General features: G+C 40.1%; 1 protein-coding gene across 4 annotated transcripts in view; it reads right to left on the bottom strand.

Annotated features, from left to right (window-relative positions):
* RNF24 (ring finger protein 24) overlaps positions 1-14,660 on the bottom strand; it is a 78,669-nt gene that overhangs the window by 6,460 nt on the left and 57,549 nt on the right. For all 4 annotated transcript variants that reach the window (XM_078444238.2, XM_078444239.2, XM_060613395.3 and 1 more), the window contains one exon: positions 537-616. In XM_078444238.2, coding sequence (XP_078300364.1) covers positions 537-616 — 80 coding nt within the window. The remainder of the gene's footprint in view (positions 1-536; positions 617-14,660) is intronic.

Genomic DNA, 14,660 nt, shown 5'->3' with positions numbered 1-14,660 from the left:
AGGAATAGAAACTCTCGTTGGAAAATTCCATTTAAAGCAGCTGTTCGTAGCCTCAGCTCTAAGGAGGTGTGGGCTTATTTGGCCCTCTGCCCAAAGTCCTGCCTGGCAGTCATGTTCCACCACCCCGGTCCCTCCTGATGTCACGTATGTACACACACACACGTGCACGCACACACCTCACTCCACAGGGTGCGTTGAGCTTGCTGCATTGCAGACTAATCATGAAGCTGTCCGGCTTGTCTGGCACTGCTCTAAACCCACAAGTAAGTGGCTCAATGTGCCTCAAATTCAGGTCCCTTTAAATAATTCCACACCAGGGGCACCTGCGTGGCTCAGTCAGTTAAGCGTCCAACTTTGGCTCATGATCTTGCCACTGGGTGAGTTCGAGCCCCGCGTCGGGCTCTGTGCTGACAGCTCAGAGCCTGGAGCCTGTTTCGGATTCTGTGTCTCCCTCTCTCTCCCTCTGCCCCTCCCCCCTTGCTCACTTGCTCTCTCTCAACAAACATTAAAAAAAATAATTCCATACCAATACTCACTTTCTGTGAAAGGCATGCTTACATGGACAAATGCCCAACTCATCTCGAGGCTTGAAGTCTTCTAGACATACTGCACAGAGCTGAAAGACAATTGCACACATGAAGCAGAGTGCTAAATACTCTCCCAGGCCCAAAAGTAAAGTGCAGGCCCCCCGAAGCCAGCCATTTGAAGGGACTTACAAGGTCCCACAACTCCTTAAGTGAAAGAAGCAGGCTTGAATGGGCGAGGTCTTCTGAAGAGTCTCCTGCTCTTCCTGTCATACATCTTCAAGATGGAGGGCAGACAGGAGAAGACAGAAAGCAAGAAGCAGCTTCCTTTACTTCAGTAGTCAGAAGAGTCTGACTTGGCTTATTCTCAGTAGACAGGCTAAACATAAAGCGGTTGTCCTGGGTGGGTGAGGGGCTGGCTTCGCCAGGGAATGCTCTGCCCGCTCAGCAGCACGGCCCCTGAGGGGAGTGCTCATGCCCCGGGCCAGGCCCTGGAGCCCTCCTTTGGTTTTCACAATGTAGACACTATAAACTACATGGCACAGCCTGTGGTGACGTGCTTCTCACAGTCCCTGGGGTCCCTCACTTATGGGCTGCCTTGTCAACGTCTTTGTCATATATAAAGTTATTCAAGAGTCTCTAATAGTTAAACTTACGAAAATACACAGACGGGGCCAGGCTCACTCTCTGACAGGTGGCTAGGCTCCACTGCCTGGAAAGAGGCCTTCACTTCCAACCACTACTCCTTGGGCACACAGCAGCGTCCAGAGACATCAAGTATTGTTGCATATACCCACTTCACAGGCAAGAAAACAGAGGCCTGGAGCCACCCTGGTGAGTGGCCGGACCTGGCTGAGGACCCAGGTCTGTTGCACTGATGTGCTGCTGTCCTACTTGTCTCCTGCCCAAAGGTTGAACTCCTCCCTGCTTGTTTCCCTGTCCATCTCCAGGGATCCTGATTCAACCGTCACCATTTCTTGTCCATCCAGCTGACACGGCCTCCCTGTTGCCTGTTTCTTAACCTATGATGTGTAGCCCAGTGTCTTACGTTATGTGATAGGCCACGTGGCTCTTGGTGCCCTGTGGCCAGTGCTGTGAATCTCAGTTTTCCAACACCCTTCTCTGGGGAGCTCTCAGGAGCCTTGTACACAGCAGATAGGATCTTCACAGGAGGAGAATGGTAACTGTCTTATCAAGACTCAGCCTTACCATGGAGACAGCAGGAGAGCAGGGGAGGAGGAAGGACAGAGAGCTGGCCTTGGCTCAGACACCCACTAGCTGTGGGACCTCTGTTCTCATGTGGCCTCTCAAGCTCTGTTCCTTCATCTGTAGAGTGGGGACACTACCTGCCCCACTGTCATCAGTTCAGACTGGGGACAGGGCTGAGGAGGCAGTAAGGCAGTCTACCAATACCAGTTGTTTTTATTTATGTTTAAATTTCATGATGGGAACACTGTTTTTAAGCCCATTTTTGACTTCTGCAGGAAGGCTGAGAACGAGCTGTGTGGGTAAAGGTGAGAAACTAGCAGTTCCAGCCTTGGGGGTGATTTTTTGGGCTTCTGCTTAAAAGGAGAAATGATGTTCCCATCTGGTAGGCATTCTGGGAAGGCCCAGCTTTCCTCCCAGCACAGGGAGGGAAACAGGGTCGGGACTGCTGGCTCTGCCCCGTGGAGATTCAGCACTGATCCTACCAAAGGGCAAGAAGTTGGACAAGCCACTCAATTTTAATTTGCTTATTTTTCTAGGATCCAAAATTAGATGTGTAGCCTTTTTAAAATGGAGTTACAATTAATGGTTATAATGTGCTATTATGTTGTTAAACAAATTCTAAAACCATAGTCACCTGTAAGGAAAAAAAGGTTAAATTCTGACATGTTAAGTGCCAAAGGTGACCAAAAGCAAGGGCAGTCATGAAGAGAAAAGCCTCCGATCTGACTTTTCAGAAGTTCCATGAAGGGCCAAACTAATTTTACAACTTTACAGGTCCTATTTTGCACTTTATAGTATTTCAACAACAAACTGCTTCTCCATTGTAACTTCCCATACCTTTTTAAAAAGGGAGGTATATTTCACATAATATTCATCCCTTTAAAGTATACAATTCAGCATTTTTTAGTATATTCACAGAGTTGTGCAACCATCACCACTATCTAATTCCAGAACATTTCATTCCATGCTCCCAAAGCCCACACCCATAAACAGTCACTCCCCATTCCCCCTTCTCGCAGTCCCTGGCAATCACTTACAACTTTCTGTCTTGATGGATTTGTCTATTCCGGTCATTTCCAGAATGGAATGGAATCATGAAATGGTATCATACAATAAGTGGTCTTTTTTTGTCTGCCTTCTTTCATTTAGCAAAATGCCTTCAAGGTTTATTCATGTTGTATCATGAATCAATATTTACTTTTATGGCTAAATAGTAGTATGGATATACTATATTTGTTTATCCATTCATTAGTTGATGGTTACTTGGATTGTTTCTACCTTTTAGCTATTATGAATAATGTTGCTCTACTCTAAACAAGTAACACACGTTTTCAATTCTCTGGGTATATATCTAGGAGTAATTGCTAGGTCATATGGTAATTCTGTATTTAACTTTTTGAGGAATTACTAAATTGTTTGTTTCCCAGAATGGCTACATCATTTCACATTCCCACCAGCAGTGTATGAGGGTTCCAATTTCTCCATATCATCAGGTAATTTTTATTGTCTTTTTGATTATAACCATCTTAGATGGTATGAAGCGGTAATCTCATTGTGGTTTTGATTTGTACTTTCCTAATGACTAATGATGTGCTTATCGGCCTGTTGTATATCTTCTTTGGAGAAATGTCTGTTCAAAATTCTTTGTCCACGTTTTTAGTTGGGTTATTTTTCTTTTTACGGGTTGTAAGAGTTCTTTATATATTCTAGATACAATTCCTTATCAGATAGCCAACTGATTTTGACAAAGGTGCAAAAAAGCATTTCAATGGCAGGACAACCTTTTCAACAAATGGTGTCGGAGCAATTGGACATCCATAGCTGGCTATCACCAAAAGCCTGATATCACCCCTAAAGCATAAGCAATTGAAGGAAAAAAGTAAATAAAATGGACTTTATCCAATTAAAAAACTTTTGTTCTACAAAAGACCTTGTTAGGATAAAAAGGCTGATATAAAATATTTGCAGTTCTTTTTATTTTGTAGGCTTTTTATTGAATTGTAACTGTTATTTCTATGTTGTGGATACTTCCTACTCTTATCAGATAGAAGATCTCCAAGTATTTTCTCCCTGTGGGTTATCTTTTTACTTTCTTGATAATAAGGGTTTTTAAATTTTGATGAAGTTCAATTTATCTTTTTCTTTTGGTTGCTTGTGCTTTAGGTGTCATATCTAAGAAACCATCGTTTAACCCAAAGCCACGGAAATTTAGATCTATGTTTATTTCTAAGAGTTTTGTAATTTTAGTTGTTACATCTGGGTCTTTGGTCCATTTTTAATTTTTATATATGGTGTGAAGCAGAGCCCTAACTTCATTATTTTATACAATTTGGTTATCCCAGCACCATTTGTTGAATCAACTGTTCTTTTCTTATTGAATTGTCTTGATGCACTTGTTGAAAATCAATTGACCATAATTGTATACATTTGTCTTTTTTTCTTAAAATAACTTTTTTGGGGGTGCCTGGGTGGCTCAGTCAGTTAAGCATCCAACTTCAGCTCAGGTCATGATCTCATGGTTCATGAGTTCGAGCCCCGTGTCAGGCTCTCTGCTGACACCTTGGAGCCTAGAGCCTGCTTCGGATTCTGTGTCTCCCTCTCTCTCTGCCCCTCCCCTGCTCTTTTTCTGTCTCTCTCAAATAAATAAATAAATAAATAAATAAACAAACAAATAACTTTTTTTTTTTTTTTAAGTTTGAGAGAGAGAAAGAGTGTGTGCATGCGTGTGTGAGTTGGGGAGGGGAGAGAGGGAAAGAGAGAATCCCAAGCAGGCTCCATGCTGTCCAGCTCAGAGCCCCGATGTGGGGCTTGAACCCATAAACCGTGAAATCATGAGCTAAGCTAAAACAAAAAGTTGGATGCTTAACCAACTGAGCCACCTAGGTGCCCCATATAGGTTTGTTTCTGAACTCTCAATTCTATTCCAGTGATCTGCACATCTCTCCAACTGGTAGGATCACACTGTCTTCAAACTGAGGCTTTGTGTTAAGTTCTAAAATTGGGAGATGTGACTCCTCCAACTCTGTCCTTTTGCAAGATTGTTTTCAGCTATTCTGGGTCTCTTGCACTTTCATGTGCATTTTAGGATCTGCTTGTCAATTTTCACCAAAAAAAAAAGGCAGCTGTGATTTTGATCGGGATTTGTCGATTCTGTAAATATTTGGGGGAATATTGCCATTTTATCAATAGTAGGTCTTCCAAACCACAAACATGGTAGGTTTTTCCACTTACATAGGTCTTCTTTAATATCCTTCAATGGTATTTTGTACTTTTCAGTGTACAAGTCTGAGCTTTTGTTAAATTAATTCCTACCTGCTCTTTTTGATGCTGGTGTAAATGGAATAGTTTTCTTAATTTCACTTTTGGATTATTCATTGCCAGTGCATAGAAATACAGCTGGTTTTTGTATGTTGATCTTATTTGTTGCACTCATTTATTAGCTCTCATGATTTTTGGTGGATTCTGTAGGGTTTTCTGTTTTTATAAATTCATGTCATCTGAAAGTAATAGTTTTCCTTTTTCCTTTCCAATCTGGATGCCTTTTATTACTTTTTCTTGCCTGACTGTTCTGGCTAGACCCTGCAGCACAATGCAGTACAATTGCAGTACAATGCTGAATAAAAATGGCAAGAGCAGACATCCTTGTCTTGTTCTGATCTTAGGGGAAAAAGCTTTCAGTTTTTTACCATTAAGTATGATGTTAGCTCTGTGTTTTCCATAGATCAAGTTGAGGAAGTTCCCTTCTATTCCTAGTTTGATGAGTGTTTTTATCATGAAAGAGTTTTCAATTTTGTTAAGGGCTTTCTCTGCATCTACTGAAGTGACCATGTGTTTGTTTGTTTTTTTTCTTCTCCCTTTATTCTGTTAATAGGGTGTATTACATTGATGGATTTTTCTTTGTTAAACCAACCTTGTATTCCTTGGGATAAATTCCATTTGATTATAGCATATAATTCTTTTTATATGGTGGTGGATTTAGTTTGCTACTATTTTGTTGAGGATTTTTTCTCCTATGTTCATAAGAGATACTGGTTTGGAGTTCTCTCTCTCTCTTTTTTTTTTTTTTTGTGTGTGTGACGTCTTTGTCTGGTCTTTACATTAGGGCCTGATAGAAGGAGACAGGAAGAGTTCCTCATCACTCTTCATTTTTTGAAGTCAAAGAATGGACTATGATAATGTTAGCCCTGCCAGAAGCTGGGATAGGAAGACACATTTACTGACTGGTTAGTCTATAAATACTTGAGTTTGCTTGTTTTACATGTTAAAAGTAGAAAAGTTCTTAACTGATGGCACCTGCAGAAAGCAGAAGGAAGCTGAGTCAAGTAGCTCCAAAGTAATTTTTTTGCAGGTTGGGGAACAGCAGAAGCTTCAAGTCTGTGGGGGCAGTTGGGACAGCATGTGATGACTCCAGACTCAACACCTAGGGCCACACTATTTTTTTTTTTTTTTGTATCCAAAATGTGTTTATTGGGATGGTTTCCCACTCGTCTTGATTCAGGGTGCTTTTAGTGCTGCTTTTATCTGAAGGAGCATCCTTCTGTTAAGTCTTACTTTTCTTTGTGTAGGTTGGCAGAGGAGAGTGAAATAGCTAACGCACAAAATTACTATTTGTGCATGGTCAAAGGTGGTGGTGATTTTACAGCAACCTGGGCATTTCACATTCATGAAGTAGGAACTGGGGCTCTGCACTAGATGCTTCTTCTTGCGTTTCCTCTTCTCCTCTTCTGGAGAGGGAATGGAGGAGCTTCTGTGTGAGGGCATTTTCTGGTTGGGGGAGGTTATCACCATGGGAAAGGCTAGGGTCACACTCTTTCCCTATGCTCAGAAGCTGGATAATATACCCATTCTACTCAACTTTCTTAAATCTCAATTTCTACAAATGCAAAATAAGGAATAATACCTATCTTATCTGAGTTTTTAAAAATGTGAGTTACCTTGCTCTTAAGATAATTATATGAAGTAACAGACATGTTGGTAATCTTGCCACCTTGTACACTGATTCCAGAGGCAGCATTTCTAGTTCAGAGGTGTCATTTAAGGTTGGAATCTTTGGGAACTATGAAAGCAACCTACAGATGGTTCTGCCATTCAGGAAAGGTCCAGCTTTCTGGTTCCAAATGAAGTACAGTGGACAGTCCCTTCCATGGCCCTCATATGTTCATATCCTTGGCCCACTGCTGTACATGCCTCATTGATTTGTGACCTTCTCTCCTACGGGGCCAGTGTTCTCTAACGGAAGGGAGGGACTATACCCACTCAATCTCTAGGGTCCTACATACTTTCAGTTCTTTAGACACGCTTTGGATTTTTGTTGTTGTTTGTTTTTAACTATTTTTGCAATTTTAACAAACCTTGGACAAACCTCAGTTGGGCTCCAAATATTTGTATATTTTTAAAAGTAAAATTCGAGAATGTGATATGTAAGAAGATGGATCAATAGTCCTAGAAAGACTGAATGGGTTTAAATCTCTTTCTATATAAGACAAGGATGTGGTAAAACTTGCACTGCCAGAGCCACCTCCTCAATGGAGCAAAGGGAAGGGGATGAGCCTATGGGGAGGTGAGGAGAAGAAGGAAAAGATATTTTTTACTTTACATAGGGGGCAACTCCAATGGGTCCAACCTTTCTGTAGTCTCTTCTTATGGAAAGCAGGGCAGAGCAGGGCTACAGTGTACCTGCCACATTACTCCTCTGCCTGACCTGAGAAAACCGATGGCTCTTTCTAGTCCTTGTGCAGCTAGGTTCCCAGCTGGTGCCGAGATGCAGAGGGAAGCAGGGTGTCCTTTCCCTTTTGTATGTACAGGCAATACCTGATGGAAGGGGGGTTGGGCCTGAATTTATTCAAACTTGGAAGCTACATGGATGGCTCTACCACTGTATTGTGGATGTGGACTCAGGGTTCTACAAAACTATGCATATTCTGATTGACCCATATAAGCACAGCAGGTAGATGAGGCCTTCTCTGGTGGGGTGGCAGGACAGAAAGAGTGCAGTGTGGGGGCACATGGATGGTTCAGTCAGTTAAGCATCTGACTCTTGATTTCAGCTCCAGGTCATGATCTCATGGTCGTGAGGTCATGCCCCTCTTCAGGCCCCATGCTGGGCGTGGAGCCTGCTTAAGATTCTCCCTTTCTCTCTCTCTATCTCTCTCTGTTCTTTCCTCACTCATGCATGAGCTCTCTCCCTCTCTCTCTTCCCCCAACCCCCCAAAAAATGCAATGCAACAACAAAATCTGAATAATGGCTGAAAATCAGCCTTGGTTAAAGTCAAACCTACATATTTATGAAGCTGAGTAAACCACAAACAGGATAAATCCAAAGAAATCTATGCTCAGATATATCATAATTAAGTTATTGAAAACTAAGGACAAAAAAAACCTTTGAAAGCAGTTGGAGAAAAAAGACACTGATAGAGGATCAATGACTTGAATGACTGAATTTCTCATTGGTAATGGTGAAGGCCAGAAGAAGTGGCACATTTTATTTTTATTTATTTATTTTTTCAATATATGAAGTTTATTGTCAAACTGGTTTCCATACAACACCCAGTGCTCATCCCAAAAGGTGCCCTCCTCAATACCCATCACCCACCCCCCCTCCCTCCCACCCCCCATCAACCCTCAGTTTGTTCTCAGTTTTTAAGAGTCTCTTATGCTTTGGCTCTCTTCCACTCTAACCTCTTTTTTTTTTTTTCCTTCCCCTCCCCCATGGGTTTCTGTTAAGTTTCTCAGGATCCACATAAGAATGAAAGCATATGGTATCTGTCTTTCTCTGTATGGCTTATTTCACTTAGCATAACACTCTCCAGTTCCATCCATGTTGCTACAAAGGGCCATATTTCATTCTTTCTCATTGGAAGTGGCACATTTTAAAAGTGCTGAAAGAAAAGAAGTGTCAACCTAGAGTTCTACGCCCTTCCTTCAGGAATGAAAATGAAATAAAGACATTCTCAGATGAAGGCAAACTAGTAGAATTCAGAACCAGCAGATTTGCTCGAAAAGAAATGCTAGAGGAAGTTCATCAGATAGAAGGAAAATGACATTAAGAAGGAAACCTGATGGTAATGCAAGCTGGTGCAGCCACTCTGGAAAACAGTATGGAGGTTCCTCAAAAAATTAAAAATAGAACTACCCTATGACCCAGCAATTGCACTATTAGGCGTTTATCCACAGGATACAGGTATGCTGTTTCAAAGGGACACATGCACCCCCATGTTTATAGCAGCACTATCAACAATAGCCAAAGTACGGAAAGAGCCCAAATGTCCATCAATGGATGAATGGATAAAGACAATGTGGTATATATATACAATGGAGTATTACTCGGCAATCAAAAAGAATGAAATCTTACCATTTGCAATGACGTGGATGGAACTGGAGGGTATTATGCTAAGTGAAATTAGTCAGAGAAAGACAAAAATCAAATGACTTCACTCATATGAGGACTTTAAGAGACAAAACAGATGAACATAAGGGAAGGGAAACAAAAATAATATAAAAACCGGGAGGGGGACAAAACAGAAGAGACTCATAAATATGGAGAACAAACTGAGGGTTACTGGAAGGGTTGTGGGAGGGGGGATGGGCTAAATGGGTAAGGAGCACTAAGGCATCTACTCCTGAAATCATTGTTGTACTATATGCTAACTAATTTGGATGTAAATTAAAAAAAAAAAAAAAAAAAAAGTGCAAAAAAAAAAAAAAGAAAAGAAAAAAAAAGAAAAAGAAAGTATGACCCAGAAAAAAAAAAAAAGGAAACTTGAAGGGGCACCTGGCTGGCTCAGTTGGTTAAGTGTCCGACTCTTGATTTCGGCTCAGGTCGTGATCTCACAGTTTATGAGCTTGAGTCCTGCATCAGGTTCTGTGCTGACAGCATGGAGAGTGCTTGGGATTCTCTCTCTCTCTGCCGCTCCCCTGCTCTTTCTCTCTCTTTCTCTCTCAAAATTAAATAAACATTAAAAAAAAGAAGAAGAAGAAGGAAACTTGAAGGGGCATCTGGGTGGCTCAATCAGTTAAGCGTCCAACTCTTGATTTTGGCTCAGGTCACAGTCTCACAGTTCATGGGTTCAGGCTCTGTACCGATGGGATGGAACCTGATTGGGATTCTCTCTCTCCTTTCTCTCTGCCCCTCCCCTCAGCATATGCACACACATGGACTATATATATATATATATATATATATATATATATATATATACACACACACACACACACACACACACATTAATAAAAGAAACTTGGAATATTAGGAATGAAGAGCAACAGAAATGGTAAATATCTGAATATTTATGACTATTTTTCCTTTCCAGAATCCTTTAAAATATATTTGACAGTTATGAGTAAAAAATATAACACTGTCAGATGGATTTTCAATGTATATAGATGTAATATGATAGCAACTGCATAAGTGGAAAAAGGTAAAAGGGTCTATCTACATGGTGGAACGTTTCTACGTTCCAACTGAAGTGCTAAAAAAATAGTTCCAGGTGTATTTATTTTGTAATTCTCTAAAATATTACACAAAAAAGATAAAGCTAAAATCACAAAAGATATTAAAAATGGATTACTAAAAGTCTGCAAATAATCCAAAGGTGGCAGTAAAAGGGAAACGAGAATGAAAGAGGGAAAAACAGAAGACAGGTAATAAAATGGTAGACCCAATTACAAACATCAATAACTGCCTTGAATGTAAATGGTCTAAACACACCAATTAAAACAAAGATTGGCAGAGTAGATTAAAAAAAAAACCATCATGACCCAACTTTATGCTATCTATAAGAAAACTCACTTCAAATATAATTCTATGGGTAGACTGAAAATAAAAGGATGGAAAAATACAGGCCATGGAAACATTAATCAAAAGAAAGCTAGAGGTGCTGTACTAATATCACACAAAGATTCCAAAGCAAAGAAAACTGCCAGAGATGAAGAGGGATATTATGTCTTGACAGAGGGATCAATTCACCAAGAAGACATAAAAATCCTAAATGTATAATAAGCACTAAAAACAGAGCTTTATATAAAGCAGTATATACATACATGGAAAGACATAATGTGTTTTTAGATCGTAAGACTCAACATGGTAAAGATGCCAATTTTCCCCTGACTTACAGATTCGATGCAATCCTAATCAAAATCCCAGGAGGACTTTTTCTTCTTTTTCGTAGATATAGACTAGCTGATGCCACAATTTAAATGAAAGAGCAAGGAACTAGACTAGCTAAAACAGTTTTGGAAAAGAAGAATAAAGTTGGAGGAATCCTATTGTCTTATTTTGACTTATTATAAAGCTGTGGTGTTGGTGAGGGAATGGGTGCATAAATCAATGGAACAGAATGGAGAACTGAGAAAGACAGTCACAAAATATGGCCATTTGATTTCTGACAAAGGAGATTTAATGGAGAAAGCAACTACTCAACAAAAACTAGAGTTGGGGACACTGTGGTGAACAAAGACTAAATGCAAATAGGGAGCAGATCATAAACTAATGCCAAGATTCTCCAGCTTTTCTTGAAGAAACCCAGATCTGGCAACAAGTGGCCATGACAACAATTAGCTAGAGCTGAGTGCTAGCAACTCCTTTAACAGGACCTGCATTCCCCAGTATGTCACAGATTCCATAGCACCTTTCTGTTTTTCTCGACACTAGATGTCAAGAAAATGTTTTTCTTGACATTAGAGGTCATTTAGGACTCCACTTACATGACTGTTCTGTTGTTTCTCTTAGAGATCTCCTTCTCTGTATCTGTTTCTCTATTAAAAGATGGAGAAATAAAAACAGGGAAGACTATGGGTATTAAGAGGATATTTTTCTTTGTAGAAGGATAATATATTATGTTTTGAATATGTATATAGTACCTCCTTAGCTTCACTCAGTGTAAGTGTTGCTTGACCCCTATACTGGTAGAAAAAATTAAACAAAAATGATACAGTCATAGATGTAGAGCTAACTAATAAGCTGGAGGGGGCAGGGGTGGTGTCTGGGCATCTGAGTTGGTAAGGTCCCAGGAAGGCTCCCTTAGGGGAGCAAAAGCCAAGAAGTAGCTATGTGATTATGCAATATCAGACCCCTTAAGAACTTCTCAGTATATGTCCCAGATAACACACAGCACCCTTTTGCACACCCCAGTGTGACTTGCTTGTTTACAGTCTTCTCTACCAGATTGTTAACTGCCTAAGGGCAGAAATTAGTATTTTACGCTCCTTTGTGTCTCTGTAGTTTAGTAAGTGTCTGACATGTTTTACGTATTCGATAACTCTAAAATTACTGTAAAAGTAATGTATTATTTTCCTTCTTTAAGACCATTACATATAAAACTAACATTACTTTTGGGGCGCCTGGGTGGCTCAGTCGGTCAAGCATCCGACTTTGGCTCAGGTTATGATCTCGCGGTTCGTGGGTTAGAGCCCTGCGTCAGGCTCTGTGCTGACAGCTTGGAGCCTGGAACCTTTTTCGGATTCTGTGTCTCCCTCTCTCTCTGCCCCTCCCCTGCTCGCACTCTGTCTCTCTCTCCCTCAAAATAAACAAACACTAAAAAAAAATTTTTTTTTTAAACTAACATCCCTTTGACCAACTTCCCCTAATCTTTTTTCTCTTCTCTCCATGTCCCACGTGATCATGTGTCCTTCTCAAACCCAGTAAAACACCTTGCAGTATGCACATAAATCCATGAACAATATGGTGTTTATTTTAGTTTACATATGTGATATAAACATTTATATCACTTTATAACTTGTTTTCAGATCCCATTAGAGATCTATCCCAATTGACATATTTACAGATAGAGCTCAGTCCTTAATTTTGTCTGCTTTTATAGTACCTCACTGTATGAATCACTAGATCAGGTTTCTCTTCCTTCCCCCCCTCTCTTGGTAGATAATCTTTGGTAGTATATCATGTTTTATTTATTCACTACACCACTGAAGGACATTTAGCTTGTCTTTGATTTTTCACGATTCTAATTATTCACTAATAACAGTATCCATATCAAAATTCCATGTGCTTACATGGGACAAAGCTATGTCATCACTGTATAATTAGGCTACAGGAATGCACACACACATAAAAGTCTGACAAAATAGTTTCATCACCAAGAAATGCAACTGGAAAAAACCAAATGAACTGCAAAAAATACATGATTGCCTCTGGAAACAAGCTATATATAGAGCAAGGTTAGGTTTTCCTAGCTACAGTTTCAAATAACAGGGAGAGGGGATCAGCAGCTTAGTCCAATTTAGCAAAATTGGAATTGGTGAGTGCAAGTGAAATACTAACTCTGATACATAATGATGCAACCAACACAGTGTACTCATTCAAGATAAAAGATCCATTATAAACTAATGGGTCAAAACCAATAAGGAAGACTTCGTTCCTGAGGAACCTGGTTATTCAATATGGGTAATGTATGTCAGAATTTAATTTTTCCATTTATGGTCATCAAAGAGACCCCAAATAGAAAAGAGATCATCCTCTATTACTTTATGTTAATTTTGGGAAAATTTAAAAATCAAACAGAAATTGATGCTTGGGTTTATTCCAAGGTTAGATCTAAAATGCTATAACACAGCAACTCTTTGTTAAAAAAATGCAGATGAACTATTGGGACTTCATCAAGATAAAAAGCTCTGCACAGCAAAGGAATCAGTCAACAAAACTAAAAGGTGATTCCATTCCAGTGGAATGGGAGAAGATACCTGCAAATGACATATTGGATAAAGGGTTAGTATACAAAATCTATAAAGAACTTACCAAACTCAATACTCAAAAAACAAGTAATCCAGTGAAGAGATGGGCAGAAGGCATGAATAGATACTTTTCCAAAGAAGACATCTAGATGGCTGACAGACACACGAAAAGATGCTCAACATCACTCATCATCAGGGAAATACAAATCAAAACCACAATGAGATACCACCTCACACCTGCCAGAATGGCTAAAGTTAACAACTCAGGAAACAAAAGGTGTTGGCGAGGATGCAGAGAAAGGAACTCTCTTGCACTGTTGGTGGGAATGCAAACTGGCACAGCCACTCTGGAGAACAGTAGGGAGGTTCCTCAAGAAGCTAAAAATAGAACTATGATCTAGCAATTGTACTACTAGGTATTTATCCAAAGGATATAAAAATGCTGATTCGAAGGGGCACATGTACCCCAACTGGTGTGTGTGTGTGTGTATACATACACACACATACATGTATAATGGAATATTACTTGGCAATTGAAAAGAATGAAATCTTACCATCTCCAACAATGTGGATGGAACTGGAGGGTATTATGCTAAATGAATTAAGTCATTTAGGAAAGACCAATATCATATGATTTCACTCATGTGGAACTTGAGAAACAAAGCAGATGCACATAGGGGAAGGCAAGGAAAAATAAGATAAAACAGAGAGGGAGGGGCACCTGGGTGGCTCAGTCGGTTGGGTGTCTGACTTCGGCTCAGGTCATGATCTCACAGTCTGTGAGTTCGAGCCCTGTGTCGGGCTCTGTGCTGACAGCTCTGAGCCTGGAGCCTGCTTCGGATTCTGTGTCTCCCTCTCTCTCTGCTCCTCCCCTGCTCATGCTCTGTCTCTCTCTGTCTCAAAAATAAATAAAAACATTAAAAAAAAAAAAACAAAAAAACCCCAAAAAAACAGAGAGGGAGGCAAACCACAATAGACTCTTAAATACAGAAAACAAACTGAGGGTTGCTGGAGGGAAGATGGGCGGGATGATGGGCTAAATGGGTGGTGGGTACTAAGGAGGGCACTTGATGGAATAAGCACTGGGTGTTATATGTAAGTGATGAATCATTGGGTTCTACTTCTGAAACCAATGCTACACTATATGTTAACTAACTTGAATTTAAATAAATTAAAAAAAAAAGGAAAAAAAATATGCAGAAATAGCAAAGGTGCAGTAGAAATTTTCAAAGTGTTTGACGA

Source organism: Panthera onca, chromosome A3 (assembly GCF_046562875.1).
Source record: "Panthera onca isolate mPanOnc1 chromosome A3, mPanOnc1 haplotype 2, whole genome shotgun sequence".
In the NCBI taxonomy this organism is placed as follows: domain Eukaryota; kingdom Metazoa; phylum Chordata; class Mammalia; order Carnivora; family Felidae; genus Panthera; species Panthera onca.
Note: the sequence above shows the minus strand (reverse complement) of the source record. Positions and strands in the feature narration are given on the sequence as shown.